Source organism: Bicyclus anynana, chromosome 18 (genome assembly GCF_947172395.1).
Source record: "Bicyclus anynana chromosome 18, ilBicAnyn1.1, whole genome shotgun sequence".
Lineage (NCBI taxonomy): Eukaryota > Metazoa > Arthropoda > Insecta > Lepidoptera > Nymphalidae > Bicyclus > Bicyclus anynana.
The window spans coordinates 7,789,479-7,809,535 of NC_069100.1; the positions used below are offsets into that span (position 1 = coordinate 7,789,479).

The 20,057-nt window shown below is 37.5% G+C and overlaps 1 protein-coding gene across 8 annotated transcripts in view; it reads left to right on the plus strand.

The window, feature by feature from the left end:
- The window catches only part of LOC112048265 (heterogeneous nuclear ribonucleoprotein L), a 388,713-nt gene that overhangs the window by 122,902 nt on the left and 245,754 nt on the right, over positions 1–20,057 (plus strand). For all 8 annotated transcript variants that reach the window (XM_052886923.1, XM_052886916.1, XM_052886918.1 and 5 more), the window contains exon 2: positions 1,618–1,731. In XM_052886923.1, coding sequence (XP_052742883.1) covers positions 1,618–1,731 — 114 coding nt within the window. The remainder of the gene's footprint in view (positions 1–1,617; positions 1,732–20,057) is intronic.

Below are 20,057 nucleotides of genomic sequence, written 5' to 3' on the forward strand. Positions count from 1 at the left end.
CAAGGCACGTTTGGAACCCTCGTACTTTAATTTTAAGTTTTCGACTATTATTACTACCATGAGATTTATTTAAATTATGACATAACTTGAGTTTTCAAAAGTGCTTGTAAATTAAGCCTGATTGAAATTTGAATTTTGAATTTGATTCAGAACGACGTCCTCCCGTATCGCGCGTGTGCGCACGCTCTTTTCATGAGTCACGTAAAGCGAGAGTGACGGATCCGTAAATAGACGTCATTTTATTTATTTGTGTACACAATACCAGTATGTGTGATTGGCTCGTGCTAATTCTGTGCGTGATGGACTTGTCTTCTTTTTTATTTTATCGTTAATTTTGGTTTAAAAATGTTTCATCGTGATTCACGGGTGAAACGGTGTGGTTTGGGAAAAACTGATTAGCTTGCTTGCAAACTGCTGTTTACACTTTTTACATATTTTTTATGTTAAAAGAATATAGCGGACTTCGATCGCGTGAAATTTTGTTTTTCACAAATCCCTCGGGAACCATGGATTTTTCCGGGATGAAAAATAGCCTATGTGTTAATCCATAGTAAACTCTATGTCCATTCTAAATTTCAGCCACATCGGTTTTGTAGTTGCGGGTTTAAAGAGTAACAAACATCCAAACAAACATTCATACATTCAACTTTAATAGGATGTCTTTGATCAATAAATATTTTGGAGTATATTTTTTTGAGTTTGTTGATTTGTTTAATTTTCCAGAAATGTTATGTATAATTTAATTATTTCGTATTCGCTGTGTTTTAGTGTGAAAGGTATAATTGTCGGTGAAATTATAGTCACACGAGACTCGCCCAAGCTACTGGAATATGTTACATGTTTGCATCGTTATAAGTTATAACGTTTAACGTAGTACCCACCTGTTGTAAAACCAAATTGCTTAGTTGGCCAATATGATTAAATTATTATTTTACTGTAAATATTAGTAATACTTGATTTAAATAATCAGGTTATTTATAGCTTTTCATTAGTTCAGGAACACACAAATTTCACACACATTCGATATTGTTAGTAAATATTACCTACTTTTACAGTGATTTTCTTTATTCTTAAAAAAATTCAGTTCAAATTTTATCCCGGAGTTGGGAAGATCCAAGAATAGCTCCTTAGGTCGTCGGTTCTGGTCATTCCCATCATTTACATCTGATAGTGGTCCCAAAAGAAACATTATCGCCTTTAGTATATGGTAGTATGCAAGGTATGTCGTGTCCCGGGTAGCGGTTATGGGTAATCAATAAAACGTAGGCTCCACTCATAAACACTTTAATTGACTGAAGCCTACAACTACAGGATGACGACTTCGTCATAATTATTACGAAATGCACAAGTAGTATTTTACATTTACATATATCACGTATACGTGTGTGTTACCCCCACACGCCAAACCGCATTGGAGGAGCGTGGTGGATCTAAGCTCCACATCCCCTTTCCTATACCTTGGCTTCAGCTGATATATGGTGATGAATTTTGCGACAATATCAATGTTTTAATCTCGTAGCTGAAATACTCTACTATGTGTACGTTACGAGTCAGTTTACCTTTCCATAAGAAGTTACCATTTTAAAATTATTAAATTAGTTTGTGTGTTTGTTACAGAGTAATGGAAACAATTACATGTCGGGCGAGCCGCGGCGCAAGCGCGAGCTGCCCGCGCGCCCCAACCACATCCTGCTCTACACCATCATCAACCCGGCCTACCCCATCACTGTGGTGAGATATACTCTTCGTTATACAGTAGAACACGGTTAAGACGATCACGCTTAAAACGATTTTTTTATATTCCTTACAAGTTAGCCCTTGACTGGTAAGTGATGATGCAGTCTAAGATGGAATCGGGCTAACTTGTTAGGAGGAGGATGAAAATCCACACCCCTTTCGGTTTCTACACGACATCGTACCGGAACGCTAAATCGCTTGGCGGTACGTCTTTGCCGGTAGGGTGGTAACTAGCCACGGCCGAAGCCTCCCACCAACCAGACCTGGACAAATTAAGAAAATCTGCCCAGCCGGGGATCGAACCCAGGTCCTCCGTCTTGTAAATCCACCGCGCATACCACTGCGCCACGGAGGCCGTCATATATCTCGGAGATTTCTCGCATAATACGTCATTTTACGCCAGTCCCTACAACATGAGACACGTTTTCATACATTTCCCAACGCTTAATACGATTCGTCATACCGTTTAATACGCCTACATGTCACACGGGTGTAATTCCAACAGACAGATGAGGACAGCATAAAGGTCCTTATACAAGGTTGCAGGATAAGGCTAATACATGATATCTTAAAGAACTGAAAGATCCAGACAGCAAACGACCCTTGACATGATGCGATTTTAAAGTGAAAATTTTGAAGACGCACTGCAAAATTTAATTGAAAATTTCGTAATTGCTAATGCATCAACATCTTTTTGCCATACCAGATTCAGTGATTACTTTAAGTAGCATAATTAGGTAGGTAGTCTTTACACCAAATACACCAATTTTTATTATTATGTATGTGTAGGACATTAGTCGTTATATTTTTCACTATCTCCCACTCATAGTAATTCAATACGCGTATTTAGTTGGGTCACTGCGAAATCGTATTAAACGGGTTCTACTGTACGTATATTAGCTCCTTCGCTATTAAAGCGATGCTCCATCAGTGCGTTGCGTTACGTTGCGACGTCGCAGCGTCGATGCTGCGCTATCTTCCGTTAAATGTAAATGACATGCAATATTAAAGCGCAAACTCATCTATCGGAGCGGACACGGAACGGCTACGTACGTAGCGCCGTAGCTTCCTTTTCCATTGCGTATCCGTTATAGTGTGCGTTGAAGTACATACAAAGAATACTGAATGCCTCGAGGCGATACGTAGGCGCTATGTATGCGTGCCGATAGATGAGTCTTAAGCTTAAAGCGTTGCGTCGTCACAGGCGATTTGTTTTGTATCCATTGGTGAGACTGAATGCGAAATGCAAAAAATCCGGTCGTGGCCGCAATCCATTTTTGGGACATACTAGGTGCCTTAAACAAAAATGTTGTTGTTTTGAGGCCAAAGACTGATTTCGAAAGAATTGTTTTTTTTTTTAATTATTTTAAAACTTTCGTCCTCCGGAATTTTTGAAGATTCTATAAATCTATTACTATAATATAAAAATGAATCCATATATCCCTTGGTCACGCCATCACGCGAGAATGTCTGGACCGATTTCACTATTTTTTTTGATGTGTTTGTTATTGTCAGGAGAAGGTTCATATGACAGAAAAAAAATAAAAAAATAGAAAAAGGGGTAGGGGTAGGGTAGTTGAAAGTTTACATCGAGTTTTACGCGGACGAAGTGGGAGCGTCCGCTAGTTAAAATATTAATAATTTATATAATTTCAAAGGTATTTCCAAAGATCAGCGTATTTAAAACAAAATAACAGCTTTGTTTTGTTTGTATAGATTTAAAGTTACAAGTAACGCAGCGGAGTGTCAAATAAGCCTAAACACTTTATTCGACTCCCACCAATCCCTGCGCCGATTCAGAGCCGTCGATTTATAAACGCAAAAAACAACAATCAGAGGGACCTGTTGCTTGAATGAATGCCAACTTGGTCGATTCGCATCATTACGCGTTCCGATCCCCTTTTTACGTGTTTCTTCGTTCTACCTCTTCGGTCCAGTGGTTAACTTATTCGGCTACCGATCATGAAGTTCAATTTAGAATTTAAACTATCGTGAGTGTTATTCATATTAATTGATTATGAAACACGGCTAATCATCAGTTTGGATCGTGCCGCGATGCAAGAACCAGCTCATGACTAAGGTCTCCGAATGGGTTCGAAACTAGTCGGGCATACTCCGACCTAATATCACGTGAATTTAAGCCGTGTTTCATAATCAATTAACATGAAGTTCAAGGTTAGAGTCCTGCTTAAATACAAATATAAAGTAGCAGCCTGGAGTCAATGACAAAATATAGGGAACAAGTATGTATTTTTTTTTCTTCATGTTGCTTGCGCTTGACTACAATCATGCCTGATGGTAAGCATTGATGAGGTTTAAGTTAAAGCGCGCTTGCCAAGAAGTTGCCTATTCACTCTTGCCTTGAAGGTGCACAAATCGTACGTGATAGCAAACACAGACGCCGGAAGGGCATTCCTACAGTGGAATTCATAGACGTTGTAGGGGTATGCACCCCCAGGTGATCATTCACCCGCTGAGTGTCAAATTCTCTAACAAATAGAGGTTAAATTCGACACTCAGCGGCTGAATGATCCCCTGGGGATGATCCTACAACGTCTATGAATTCCATTGTTAGATGTTAGCTAAAACGTCAGATTTAGCACCATAGTTACCACCCTACCGGCAAAGACGTGCCGCCAAGCGATTTAGCGTTCCGGTACGATGCCGTGTAGAAACCGAAGGGGGTGTGGATTTTCATCCTCCTCCTAACAAGTTAGTCCGCTTCCACCGTAGACTGCATCATCACTTACTATCAGGTGAGATTGTAGTCAAGGGCTAACTTGTGAAGAATAAAAAAAAATAAAATAAAAACAAACTTTAAAGAATAGAATAGAAAAATTTCCTAGCGAAAAATCTTCTGTCAAGTGACATTGAATTTCAAACTAGTTTCATTTTCTGAAACAGACTGATAGCGAATACAGGTGCCGCTCCATCAAGTGGAATGATACTGCATTTACAGCATTAAAAAATCATAAGAAAACTTCTGCAAACTACGTGTATGTGGGTCGCGCGAGAATACACTCTGAGTTTTCTCAAATCATTCTAACCGTGTAGAGGGAATTGTTCCAGCTACGTCTGAAGTATTATTATCAGATTAACCCAAGGGCCACGAAACGTGACGCTAGAAGCGAATTCGCTTTGCTCTACGAGCGTCAGCGTTGAGCGTTGAAATCATAATATTATAAACCGAGAGCCACGATACGGTATGCAAGAAGCAAATTCGCATTGCTCTACATAATATTATAACCCGAGGGCCAGGAAACTAAACGCTCGAGGCGCTACAAACGTCAGCGTCTAACGGTTAAAATAGACTCACTATGTCTACAGTTTCGTTGGTGTTAATGTTTTAAATCAATTTATTTCAACTTAAAATTATTTATTCAATCAATTAAGCATTTACGAGAAAAGCCTCGAGAAAAATCCTTTATTCTTTTTCTGGACCCTTGCGCAAAATTTTGTAAAACCTGCTGTTATTCCTTACATGTTCCCTTGCTGTGATTTGAAATAATACAACTTAGCAAGTTCACTTGTTGACCATGCTTTGTTTCCCAAACTAACCGTGAATGTATACATTTGTATGTATAATAGTATTATACATACATACTTATTCTATTAATGTAATAAGTTGAAATGACGCTTTGTTGTAGTAACAAGATTTGGCACATGTGATATTAAGTGGAAAACCATTGCCTAAATCAGAACAACACTTCTTTATGTTGTATTCTATGGTTCATGTGCCTGTATTTTTTCCGATATATATACTCTTCATACTTGTTGTTCTGCGATAGTAATACGCATAATACTAGTGCTAGTTTCCTGATGCTATGCTTATACGCATAATAAGCATAGCATCAGGAAACTATTTGGGAGTCTACTTCTATCTATTAGAAGTCTCCGTTAGAGCGATAGTGCCGTGGCCCGGGTCTTTCATTCTTGCAGTGGGCGGTCGCGCCGCGTCACTTCGGGAACTTCCGGGAACGCTATCATAAGTGTTATAGTTTCAAATTTGATTCGACTTGGATAGTTTCCGGACGAACTGAGTAACTGATGGGGAGAAGTTTTCTCGATTCACTTTTTGTTGTAGATCTAGGTACTATGATTGTGATTGTGGTTTAACTCGAGAGGAATTGCACATGATCTTGTATCAAGGAAGCATACGCGTCTCCAGCTGCGCTAAAAAATCGGGTTTTGTAAAAACAAATGACGTAAGTGGTCATTTGACTAGTTATTTTGAATACCTACATAATGTTAAGATTAATTGAAATAAGGACCGTGCGTCCCTTTGTCTTTTTTTGTATTAAACTATTATTTACCATTTGACCGCGATCTCATCTGCTGCTAAGTGATGATGTATAAAATATGCTGCAGGTCATCAGGAAAATTAAATGAAACATTTCATTTCAGGTCATGCTGAACAATACCGGAACTCTCAATTGCTTGGCGCTAGGTCTTTGACAATAAATAGCAGCGACCGAAACCAGACCGAATTTGAACCGATTTAAATAATATACATAACATTTCGACTAAATATTTTCCTCCATCATCTAACAAAGAAAGGCTCGTCAGTTTAGAATAAACAATCCTGTGCAAAAAAAATTCTTGTGCCATTATTACAAAGTTTCTCCGTTCCCTGTGAAGCCTTATTCGAATTCATCCGAGGCCGTTTGGGAACTCCCAAACTGTACTTTGGGAGTCATGACAATAAAAAAGAATAATGCAAATACGGCACTAGCAGTAAAATCCTGAGGTGATATTATCCTTCCAAAGTTGAATGGATCTTACGAGCGGAGAGTGTATTTTTTCCCGAGTATTGCAAAGGGAAAGGTTATCGTTTTAGCATGTTCGTTTGTATGTGTAATTGTCACACTAATATTATAATGCCGAAAGTTTGTGTGTGTGTAAACTTAAAACTTTTTAAATATTAATGTAGATAGATCATCAACTCCAAAAGTGGTACATATATGAACCCTCTTGGGTCTACGGAAGACTTTACGTTGACGTGACATAAAAATTCGTAAGCGGTGGTCCTCGAAAATTTATCTGGTTTCATTGCTCCCTTATGTTGTGAGTAGATATCAAAAATTAAAGTTGGCTGAAATCACTTTTTACTTTTAGTCATCCACTCAAAGCACATTCGATTTTTAACTTAAACTATTTTTTTTTAATACTGTTATTTCGTGGCGGCTGTTGATTTAGCTGCAAAAAAAAATCCATATGTGAATCTAATCACATTTTTGTCGAGTTGTGGATAAATTTAGCAGCGGGTCCACCGGAACCAGTTAAATTAGAAAGTGGTCTATGAGAACAAAAAGTTTGGGAACCTCTGATGAAGATGATCAATAGTTTCACAATGTTATTATCATAAAACCTCTTTGAAACTCGGCGAGCGAATGGAATAAAGTCAGATCATACTCGTCCGAGGCGCGGATTATATCGACGACAGTTTAAGAGATTATGTTCGCGCGATCAAACTCGAACTACGCAGCGGCTGTGCGACTTCGCAGCCGGTGTTTATTACTATTGTTTTTCAAGTGATTCTCGAAAGAGTCGAGATAAATGTTGTGAGATCGATGTGACTTTGTTCATTCTGTGCAATATATTTTTATGTATCACACTTTTTATGTATGTTTGAAGGCGGAAGTTTGTGTGTGTGTGTGTGTGTGTGTGTGTGTTTGTGTTTGTGTTTGTTCCTCCTTTGCGCTGCGCGGCTACTGAAGTGATTTGGCTGAAATTTGGAATGAAAATAGATTTTACTCTGCATTAACACATAGGCTACTTTTCATCCCGAAAAAATCCATAGCTCCCGAGGGATTCGTGAAGAACTAAATTTCACGCGGACAAAGTCGCGGGTGTTCGCTAATTATACATATAGTGATATTCAATTCCCCGCCAATTAGTCAGAAGGAGAAGTGTTTTTTTTTAACTATTAGTACATTTTGAAGCAAGTTTACTCTGAGAATTTGGTTGTACGACAAAGTAGTGGCTTAGTGAAAACGTGGTTTATACATATAACATAGTAAGTAACATTCGAGTGTTTGTCGCGCGAGTAATGCGCCACTTGTTGCTGCGACGTTACACAGTTCGCCGACAAATGTAACTTTGATACGAGTTCAGAGTTTTGATACGTTTTGCGTGAGTCGTGTGTACTGCGTATGCGAGCGTAGTTGCGACACGCTACATTGGCCGTTTTGATGTTAGTGTCGTTTATGGATTTAGTAGGCTTATGTTATATGAGTTCATATTTCCTTTGAAACAATATAATGCCTTTGTTTGAATTGGAAGATTAGGAGGAGGATCGATACCTCTTATTTGTGTAGGTATTTGAGGCAATCTGAAAACTTGACGTGTACCTTTTCTATACGAATTTAACACAGAACTGAAGAGCTGGCTAAATCAACTTCTATATGGTCGTTGAGTCCAAGCTAAAGATTTTATTATGCAAAAAAATTAAAGTAAATTTTGACGAGTGAAAAATAAGTAATCTTGTAGTGTTTCAAGCATCTGGCAAAGTCATAAAAGATCCGAAAAAATTATCTGGCTCATTTATTTTTTCCACAGACAGCCAAACATACAGACACACAGGCAACAAAGTACAAGTGGTTCCGTATTACTTTTTGTGTCGAATTTCGTCCAAAGAAGTACCGCTATGCTTATTCCTGACGTCAAACAGCATTGTCGGCGTAAAAGGTGGCCTCCGTGACGTAGTGGTGTGCGCTGTGGATTTACAAGACGGAGGTCCTGGGTTCGATCCCCGGCTTACTGGGCCGATTGAGGTTTTCTTAATTGGTCCAGGTCCGGTTGGTGGGAGGCTTCAGCCGTGGCAAGTTACCACCCTACCGACAAAGACATACCGCCAAGCGATTTAGCATTCCGGTACGATGTCGTGTAGAACCGAAAGGGGTGTGGGATTTCATCCTACTATTAACAAGTTAGCTTCCATCTTTGATTGCATCATCACTTACCATAGGGACAATCGGCACCTCTTAGTAGTACTTAGTACCTAATAGAACTTTTTGTGACGAAGTTCGTCCAGGAAGGTAGATATCTACTACCTCTATGCTTATTCCTGACGTCAAGCAGCATTGCTGTGTTTAAGTCTGAATGACAGTATCCATGTAATTATAGGAAGTACAGTAATAATAATTTTGTGCATAATGGCTGAAGAGAATATAAAGGCTCTTCTTATTTCAAACGTGCACATTAAGGATTCAATAAGCACGCGCGCCGGCTCACGCTTGGCCGACTTCACAATTTGTCACCAGGGTGCTTAACGTCGGCGGGAGGTGGCGAGGGGGCTGGGAGAATGTAAACTGTTCCTTATGGGACCTGGTTATGTACGGTATTTTTTATATTCAACCTTACAAACAAGTTAGACAATAATCTCACCAGGGTCTGTAGCCATGTGCCACGTCGATTCTCTTTCTGCAATCGCAAACGCAAAAATTAAAAAAAAAATATATTATGACATTCGTTAAAAATGACATTCGTTATCGACACGTTATCGGTCACGTGATCAACGTATCGATTGGATCTGTCATTCCCGTGTATTTTTTTAGTTTTCACAGCGTTAGCGTTTGTAGAAAGCGAGTCGATGTGTCACATGGCTACATGCCCTGATGTTACGTTACGATGTCAAGTTGGTAGCGGGATTTATTTCTTAGACATTTTTCATATTAGGGCAAAAAACAATTATATACTATACGTTGGTATTAAGGTACTGTGACACATGCTCTAAAATAGCATGCTAAAATCGTGCTATTAAGTATGCTCCATACGAGCATGCTTATCATCAGTTTACATCTGCTAGCAATAAGCATGCTATTTTTAAGTATGCTCCAGAATAAGCATGCTCGAAGCAAACATTCCAATTACACATGCTAATTTGTATCTATCGCTCTCTGTCTATAGTATCGTGTTAGACAGGGAGAGATGAAGGTGAAGAAGAGAATACAGAATAGCAATGCTGATCGACTAGCATACTCAATAAGCAAACCTGTTCAGACACGCTAAAAGCACGCCCCCCTCCAAGTAGCATGCTCATATCGCACGACTGTTGATTCTTGAGCAAGCTCGAAATAAGCATGCTCATTATTAGCAATGTTGCGATACACATAGGAAATGCTCGATAGTAGCATGCTTTCATTTAGTTTAAAAGATATAAACAATGTCGTAGTGAAGCGACTTTGTTGTTTTATAGTATGTTAAGATGACATTATCCAATACAATTTCAGATAAAATGAATCCGCGCGCAAAACACGTGTACCCCGAAATTGATACATAATAGGAGATGAGACGGTTTGTTCCTTTTGTGCTCATCTCGTGAGTTATAGATGCTGGTTGGGAGGCAAGGCTGAGCGTTCAATTTGAACACTATTGTGTCCTTGGCCTGGGGACACACCGAGATATTCAATCGGACTTGTATTGGATTGTAGTAGGCTTTGACGAAGCTCGCATGAAGCAGTTCAGAGTACTACTAGGTATGATGAATGATATACGATATGATAATATCGGTTAATTTATATGTAAATCAGGCAGCGGGTATTTGTGAAAAAGTTCCTAAAACTGAAGAGCTGGTCGGCTTTTAAACACGCTTCACTCGTAACTATGTGTGTAAGAAAATCTTGGAATCTTAATTTGACCCACTTCCCGGTGCTCGATTAGGATGTAATTTTGCACACGCTTTGAATTCTGATGACAATACATGACTAGCTAAGAAACGTCGTTACAAATCCAATATGGCGGACTGACTGTTTGAAATCCCATTACATGGGTATCAAATGAAAGGGTTTTCTGTCAGGAATACGAAAAAAATAGTCACGTGTCTTAAATCCAATATGGCGGACATACTAGATGGCCGGCAGGCTATTTGAATTGCAGCCCCATCATATGGGTATCAAATTAAAGGGTTTGCTGTCAGGAATACGAAAAAACTCCATTTGTAATTTTTAGTGCGTGCTAAAAGCGTGTTTTTTAGTTTTTTTAACTATTTTATTATTATTTGTGTAGATATTTGAGGCAATCTGAAATGACTTGTACTTGACATGTACCTTTTCTATACGAATTTAACACATAACTAAAGAGCTGGCTAAATCAACTTCTATATGGGTTGCGGAGTCCAAGCTAAAGATTTTATTTTGCAAAAAAATTAAAGTTTTACACCTTCAAACCTTGTTGTAGTGTTTTAATTTTTTTGCAAAATAAAAAAAAATATCTGGCTCATTTATTTTTTTCACAGACAGCCAAACATACAGACAGACAGGCAACAGAGTACAAGTGGTTCGTATTTTCCTTTTGAGGTACGGAACTGTAAAAATAATGAACTTCAGGTGTAAATATATCGTCTGTAGAAAAATGTACGTCGAGTCTTAGTGTGACGCAAGCTTAACATATTGCTTTGTATCCCTGTAAGCGTGCCATACAATATGGTTCAGGTTTAAGACTTTGTAGCACCAGCCCGTGATATCTAGATATATTGTTTATTGCGTATTACGTCTCCCTTTGTTAGTATTAGACTTTTAAAAGCTCCGCCATTATTTGGACAAGAAATTGCTTCTTCATTCGGATTTGGAACAGTCGGAATAAAAGGAATTGTTCCATAAAAGACAACGCTCTATTGTTCTGTAATCTTGCTATACAAAGATTTGAATTACATTAAGGATTTTTTCGGATTCTTATTAATCTTGTTTGTTTTTTTTTCTGCCTAGATTTTAAATGAAAAAATGAATGAAGTCGTTTGATCTTACAAAGTAACATTGATGTTAAAGAGAAATAATATTTATCGAATAGAGATCAATAGATACTCTTTTACAAAACAAACTTAAACCAATAGATATTTAGGTACATAACTTTATTGGATTTTTTATATTATCATGGCGTTTTAGGTAATAAGTGTGTACGAATAGTGTCACATGTATTTTTTTTATATTATAATATTGTTTGAAGAATTAGCCTGTTGTTTATTACTAGCTGACGCACCCGCGTTTTTACTCCCGTAGTTCTCAGTCCCGTGGTAATATGGGGATAAAATATGGCCTGTGTTACTTGATGAAGATGTGACTTTCTAGTAGTGAAAGAATTTTTTAAATTGTTATTTATTGTATTTCAGTTATTTCAGTTAAATCGTAACTAACAAACAATCAAATCTTATCTCTTTATAACATTAGTTTAGATTAAAAAACAAAATGTTCTATGTAGTTCGACATGTTGGTCAACATGTCTTGCAACCAGTTAGGCGATATTTCGAAAACTATTTGCCACGTCGCCTCAAAACCTGTCACCGAATATTCTTCGGTGAAAACTCAACAATATATTCGTAACACAATAAAATATCGTTGAGTGGTGCAGTAGGTATATCCATATCCACCTCTATACAACTTCCGCAACGTAAAACCACCCGCTATCCGTCATGCTACGAACCCGTGTCATAACATGCGGGTGAATAAAATGGCGATGACAACACCAAGCACACAATCTGAATAAATAAAGAAAATAATTTTGAGAAACCTTTTGGAACAGAGATCCTTATTGCGCGTTTGGGAAAGCTACACGGAAAAACATGTCATACCTACTGACATTTTACTATGTTTACATCCTACTAATCTATACTAACATTATAAAGCTGAAGAGTTTGTTTGTTTTTTTGTTTGTTTTATTGAACGCGCTAATCTCAGGAACTACTTGTAATTATTATGTACGTGAAAGTTTGTATGAATTTGTTACTCTTTAACGCCGCAACTAATGAACCAATTTGGCTGAAATTTGGAATGGAAATAGATTGTATTCTGGAGTAACACATATAGGCTACTTCATCCCGGAAAAATCCATGGTTCCCGCGGGGTTTTTAAAAAACGCAAATCCACGCAGACAAAATCGCGAGCGTCGGCTAGTTGTATTGTAATATATTTATTGTAGTCTTAGATCAATCATTGTATAGTTTTTGCATGCCTCGCTGGACATTACTTCTCTGTCAAAGTAATATTTTGTGATAAACGATCTAATGCGATAAGAAAAATTGTCTTTATAGTATCGCTGTTTCATAGTTGTAATCGTGTTCGTCTGTTAAAGAACTATATAATGATTTATTTATTTTGCTATCATCCGCGAAAAGTCGACGAACCCATGCGACAACGTCACCCAGGTCCGACAAAATACTCTCTACGTACGTTTCACCCCGAAACCGGAGCATCCTCAGGAGATGTTGACTCTACAACGTGCAATTGCAAAGAATTGCAAAACTTTGACTTTGCAATTGCACGTTGTAGAGCCGACCTGGGTGACGTTGTCGCATGGGTTCGTCGACTTTTCGCGGATGATAGCAAAATAAATAAATCATTATATAATCATGATGAACTTCCGCAAAGTAACGCCTGCTTCTATCCAATGTTAAAGAACTCAAAAATACCTTTTTGTGTATTTGAATGGTGTATAAAACCGGCAAAAATAACATTATTGTTATACGTTCTGATCGTGGATAAATAATTCGTTGGGCTATTTAATATTCTGTCAGTCAGTAGAACAGTTTCATTATAGGTTTATCGAGCTTTTCATTGGAAATATCGCAGATTGTGTCCCTCCCCAATTTATTGAGGGATCAAAGAAAAAAGGAGGCTTTGCGCAAATTTGTCTTTGGATTAAAATGACCGAACTTACCGACCGTCGGTTTATTGGTTATTGGTTTATTATTATTAGAGATGATATTTTTATTTTTTTTTTCGACTTTGACTTATTGCTTTTTTATTCTGCGAAATAACGACTAAAACAGATGAGCCATCAGCAGGGCTATTCTGTAACGACGTTTTGTATAACTTGCAAGTGCGAGTTTTGAATTAATTTCTATCTCTCTCTGTCTATTACGATACTATAAAAAGAGAAAGATAGAGACGAATTCGATACTCGTACTTGCGAGTTATACAACACATCGTTGCAGAATAGCCTCCCTGATGTAATGTGGAAAACTATCGGCTACATCGGAATCGGAACATCGCCGTGCAACACATGTTATGGAACTTTTAGTTAACCGGACCAGCTGGTACATTCACTAATTTGGTACTTTATTAACAACCTACTAATATAAACATCAAATAAACTGAGAAATGTCATCTACCTACTGTGTGATATCCACGAAGGGTTGTCAGTGGGCACCGGATGACATTTGTTAATTAGAATCTCTATTTCGTATGTCAATTAACATACGTCAAAGTTAGTGAAATGGCGTGCTGGTAGTTCCATTTTAGGAAGTTTGATTTTGGGTGTAGTAGTAACGTAACGCCGGAGAAGAGAGAAGTTGTGTGTGTAAACTAAAAGATCAGCGTTTGTAAACTAAAGGTACTGTTACACATGCTCTAAAATAGCATTTTAAAAACGTGCTATTATGTATGCTCCATACGAGCATGCTTATTATCAGTTTACATTTGCTAGCAATTAGCATGTATTTTTAAGTATGCAAAGCAAACATTCTAATTACACTGTATCTATCGCTCAATAGCAATGCTGATTGACTAGCATACTCAATAAGCAAACCTGTTCAGACGCACTAAAAGCACGCCCCCTACCTCCCGCGCAGCAAGTAGCATGCTCATAAATCGCACGACTGTTGATTCTTGAGCAAGCTCAAAATAGGCATGCTCATTATTAGCAATGTTGCGATACACATGCCAATAAGTAGCAACTGCTCAATAGTAGCATGCTTTCATGCTTGAAATGAGCATGTGTAGCGTCAATTGTTAAATTATTTATAGTGATACAGGGAGATGTGTGTGACATTGAAACACGCATCGATCTCCTATTAATATAAAAGGTCAATGGAAACACGTTTATTTACCGTTGCTAAGCAACCGTTCACAGGCAGTTGATAGTTTATACGTTGGTGTGTTGGTTTCACACACCTAAGTCACAACCTGTCCATGCCTGTGTTCACACTTCTACTACAACCGAAGCAAAACTCTAATCTTGTAATAGAACATCTATTAATAGCTTCTTACCAAATGATAAATGTTAAAGAATCTCATTTCATCTTATTTAAAGCTAGATTTAACTAACGAAAGCGAATCCGAACCGCTCGCCAAAGACTTGGTGGATCATACATTTTAAAGTTTTAACTAAAAAAACGTTACATCGCAGAGCTTTTTAAGTGGAATTCTCTTTGAAAAGTTTCCAATATTCCTTTGAGAACTCTTTCCCTTAGATGGTTTCGAACGATTTCGTTATCTCAATACATTTCAATGAACAATTTCACGTTTTCGTTTAATTTCGCTATGAGTTTGTTTAGATATTCTAGACGAAAATTCCCATACCACATTTAAAGTTCACTTTAATTACTTATAAATTTATTTACTTAATATATTATTAATAATATAATTTTTTTATTTACTGAAGTAATTGCTTGATGTTCGTTTTCTTTTTCACTGAGCAATAACTTACCCTTTCCCCCTTTTCTTTTGTTGCTTTAGTATCAGATCAGTATATAGGTAAAGATCGGGATTTTTGCAAAAAAAAAAAACTTTTACGACTTTTACAATTACGATTTTTCGAAGGTATTTCCCATATTTGTAAATATTCCTATATTTAGAGCAAAGTGAAACAAATATTGATTGTTTTCTATTTGAATTTCTATGGGACTAAAAATAATAAATAATTTCTAATTAAGAGAACACTCAAATATCCACAAATTCAGTATGGATTGAATATTATAGACTTTCATGTAGCCACATTGTTATCATTGTATTTGATCTAATGTATTCATAATAATTATTTATAATGTATTATATTAATGGCATAGAGCTCTATAAATAATTAACTTCTAATGTAATGCACAGTAATATCCATTGTAATGAATACACTTGCAACACAATAGGTATTGTGTAAAGCTGAGGATATAAAGACTTCTTGGAATACCAACAGAGGTTTTCTTATTGTAGATTTGTATTCTCAAATATATCCTTTGGTATATCGTAATTTACATTCGTAGTTCGTACTCTATGCTGTATATTTTCTAGCACAGTATTTTTGATCAGGGTGTACGAATGATTAAAAGATATGTTCATAACCAAGTCAGAAAACATACATATTGGTGACACAATATCATAATAATATCCAAGAAAATGTAAAAATCCATGGTTCCCGCGGGATTTGTGAAACAAAATAGTATTAGCATGGGTTGACGTTATTTTAGATCAGGGTATACGAATAATTGAAAGATATGTCCATAACCAAGTAAGAGAACATACATATTGGAGATACAATATCATAATAAAACCCAGGAAAATGTAAAAATCCATTGTTCCCGCGGGATTGTGAAACAAACTAGTAGGAGCATGGGTTGACGAAGTTACAGCCATTCTAAAATGAAGTATGTCTAGCTATCGCAGTTTCGGTCTGAAAGGCTCCGGTAAGTCTCGCATATCTCGAAGGGGCCAGGCGCAACAAATTACCCAGTATAGGTGGTCATTAATCTTCTAAGAGCTGCTTATAGTGAAGACCGCTCATAAATATAAGGTGCTTTCGTTTTTATGAATCTCTGTTGCGGGGAGATACCGAGATGTAATATTTAAGGATGCTGGGAAGGAAATGTTCTTTTATCCGCGCATTTGTTAAGGTATTGTTGTTTTTATAATGACGGATTTCTTTGTGGCACAGCTCTTCCGGGGAAATTATATCTCCATGCTTATTTCTGTTATTCAGTATTGCTGTGTATCGAAGTCAGGGGTATGGTTTAACTCAGATCGTCGTCGTTATCAACCCATATTCGGCTCACTGCTGAGCTCGAGTCTCCTCTCAGAATGAGAGGGGTTAGGCCAATAGTCCACTACGCTGGCCTAATGTGGATTGGCAGACTTCACACTCGCATAGACTTGAGAAAATTCTCTGATATGCAGGTTTCCTCACGATGTTTTCCTTCACCGTTTGAGACACGTCATATCTAATTTCTTAAAATGCACACAACTGAAAAGCTGGAGGTGAATGCTACGGACCGGATTCGAACCCACACCCTCCGGGATCAGAAGCAGGGGTCATATCCACTGGGCTATCACGGCTCACTTAACTCAGATGCTTATGTTCATTGCATGCACATCGTAGATTCAAAAATGCACTACCTACCCTGAGGACTTTTCTGTCTGAAATAGAACGGTCTGCATATTGAAATCTACAGAGGTATGTCTACTATGTTAATAAGAATAAAAATTTACTTAAATAGTTCGATCGTTTTTGAGTTTAAACCTGATTAACGGACAGAAATTCATTTCCGAATAAAATAAGTCAACTTTAGTTGTGTTAAATAAAAATTCAATAGGTTTGATTAACTAAGTAGTCAACCCTATACGATAAAGTAAAAGGTTAATAGAGTAAAAGTAAGAAGGTAAAGTTAGAACATTTACTGACTACCACTAATCCTCCTTTTTATTTTTACGTGTTTTCTTGTAAAATTTTCCAAGTTATATAGCCAGGTGTATAGCGTCGTAAAATTTAATGTCGAGATTTGGCGGTTCATCCCAAACACTTGAGTGGAGTCCTATAAAATCGTGCTCTGCTACAATTTACTCGCAAATTCCCACTTGGAGACAGATAAGCTTTGATCTCTCGCATTATGTCGCGGAGTAGGAGCGTCGATGCCGAGGCGTTTGCTCTTATCCGACGCACGGACGTCCGGCGGGTTATCGGTTCCAAGATGGCGCCCGACTTGGGACTCGGTACATTTATCTTGAACATAGTATTGGTAAATAGGCAGTGAAGCTCATATATTAGGTATTGAAAAGGGAAATAGTGGCAACATTTCTAAATTTTGGGACATAGAATCCATATCATTTCTCTTGTGCTAGAATATGAGTATTGTGAGCGAACCAAAGATGGTTATAATAGCATACTTTGATTAATTTATGAAGTAAAATGATCTTGACACTTGGAGACAGATAAGCTTTGATCTCTCGCATTATGTCGCGGAGTAGAAGCGTCGATGCCGAGGCGTTTGCTCTTATCCGACGCACGGACGTCCGGCGATTCCAAAATGGCGCTCGGACATTTATCTTAAACTATATTATATTGTACATTGGTAAATATGGAGTAAAAGTCATATATTTTATTAGGCTATGAGAAAGAAGGCAGTGACGATTTTTCTTACTACAGATTTAATATTTTTATTACATTTCTCCCATAAGAGCTAACATCTTTGGTTATTTTATAACCGATTTTAGAATCATGTTTATGTTCTAGATGTTAGATTTTGAAGGCACTAATGGACGTCCAGCGGGTTATTGGTTCTAAGATAGCGGCGGTAGCGATAGATAGGTTCTTGATGGGCTTTGTGAACGAATGAATGAAAATGGTCAATGAACAAGATTTTAATTCCAAACAAGAAAAAATTAATTATTAGAGTTATAGAAACGGAGTTACAGAATAGCTCTACAAAAAAATTATTTTTATTCTTCACAAGTTAGCCCTTGACTACACCCTTGACTACTTGTTTCTACACAACAACGTATCGGAACGCCAAACCAGACGTCAGCCAGGCCTGGCCAAATTAAGAAAATCTCAATTGATCTGGGAATTTAACCCAGGACATCCGTCTTCTAAACCCACTGCGCACACCACTGCGCCACGGAGGCCGTCAAAATCAAGTGAATAATAGTTGGAAGTTACCAACTAAGCGTATAGGTATCGTGTGCAAACTTGGCACAATAAAGGAAGTAGAACGGTCTCCCCAGTTGGAAGGAGATATGCTTTGATCTCTTGCATAATGTCGCGGATCGGGTGCGTCGTCGAGATGTTCTCTGTAATCCGGTCGGGTTATCAGTTTCAAAATGGTGCCTGACATGCGACTTTGAAAACTTATTGAAGCATCTGAATTATATATTTAAATCTGTTTGTATAAAATTGTCATGTCACAGTGCTTGTCATCAAACTCCTCCGATCAAATTTGACCAATTTTTACGGAATTTTTAGTGTATATTCCGTATGGTTTCATCACCATTCATGATGATCGCATGTTCATTTATTTGTTTACAATTTCAACACATGCTCATTTCAAGCATGAACACGAAAGCATGCTACTATTGAGCAGTTGCTACTTTTTAGCATGTGTATCGCAACATTGCTAATAATGAGCATGCTTATTTCGAGCTTGCTCAAGAATCAACAGTCGTGCGATTTATGAGCATGCTACTTGCTGCGCGTCCGAACAGGTTTGCTTATTGAGTATGATAGTCGATCAGCATTGCTATTCTGTAGTACTAGATAGATACAAATTAGCACGTGTAATTGTAATGTTTGCTTTGAGAATGCTTATTCAGGAGCATACTTAAAAATAGCATGCTTATTGCTAGCAAATGTAAACCGATGATAAGCGTGCTCGTATGGAGCATACTTAATAGCACGTTTTTAGCATGCTATTTTAGAGCATGTGTAAACATTACCTTTAGACTAAAATTTTTCTGGCGGTCTTTCACGCTAATTTATTAGTAGGAATTATTTGTTTTGTTTTCCTTTAACTATAATCGAGCGATCGGTATAATTGTCTATACTTTTGTAATAACTCGAGCGTGTGGGGGAAAGTAAATAATAACTTTCGTTATAACCCGATAACGTATTGTTCAACAATAGGCCCGCAATGCACGAGTTGTCAATTTCCTGTAACAAAGATAAATAACTTTGTTTCACCCTGTTCCCCGGTACAATTTAATGTAAACTCAATAAAGTGCGATAGATTGCCCCGCAGTGGGACAAAGGGGTACGAACAAAAGACTTTAAGCACCCCCCCTTCCCCCTTTGTACCCCTCATACCCCGCTGCACTCCATCTGATTGTGGAAGCACTCAATGTCCAAACAAAGTACACGGAAACCAAATTATAGAAAAGCTATAACTTACTACACAAACAACAGACGCGATTGAAACATTGTGGCTATTGTATAACTAGTTTGATTTGAACAATGCCCGGTGATGCAATTTGCGTGTTGGACAGTTCGCTCGTATCAATTATTGTAAATTAGGTATATATTCCATTTATTTGTTTATTTACTTAGGTTTATTTACAATCGTTTATATCAATACATTCCAAAATTTAACTACCTAACTTAATTTTAGTATAAAGGTAGTGTTACACAGGCTCTAAAATAGCATGCTAAAAACGTGCTATTTTTAAGTATGCTCCTGAATAAGCATGCTCAAAGCAAACATTCCAATTACACATGCTAATTTGTGTCTATCGCTCTCTGTCTATAGTATCGTGACAGGGAGAGATGAAGGTGAAGGTGAGCATGTGTAATTATAGGTACCTTTAAAAGCTGTTTAGTTCAATGATCATTATTAGCCTAGTGTAATGTTTTACCCA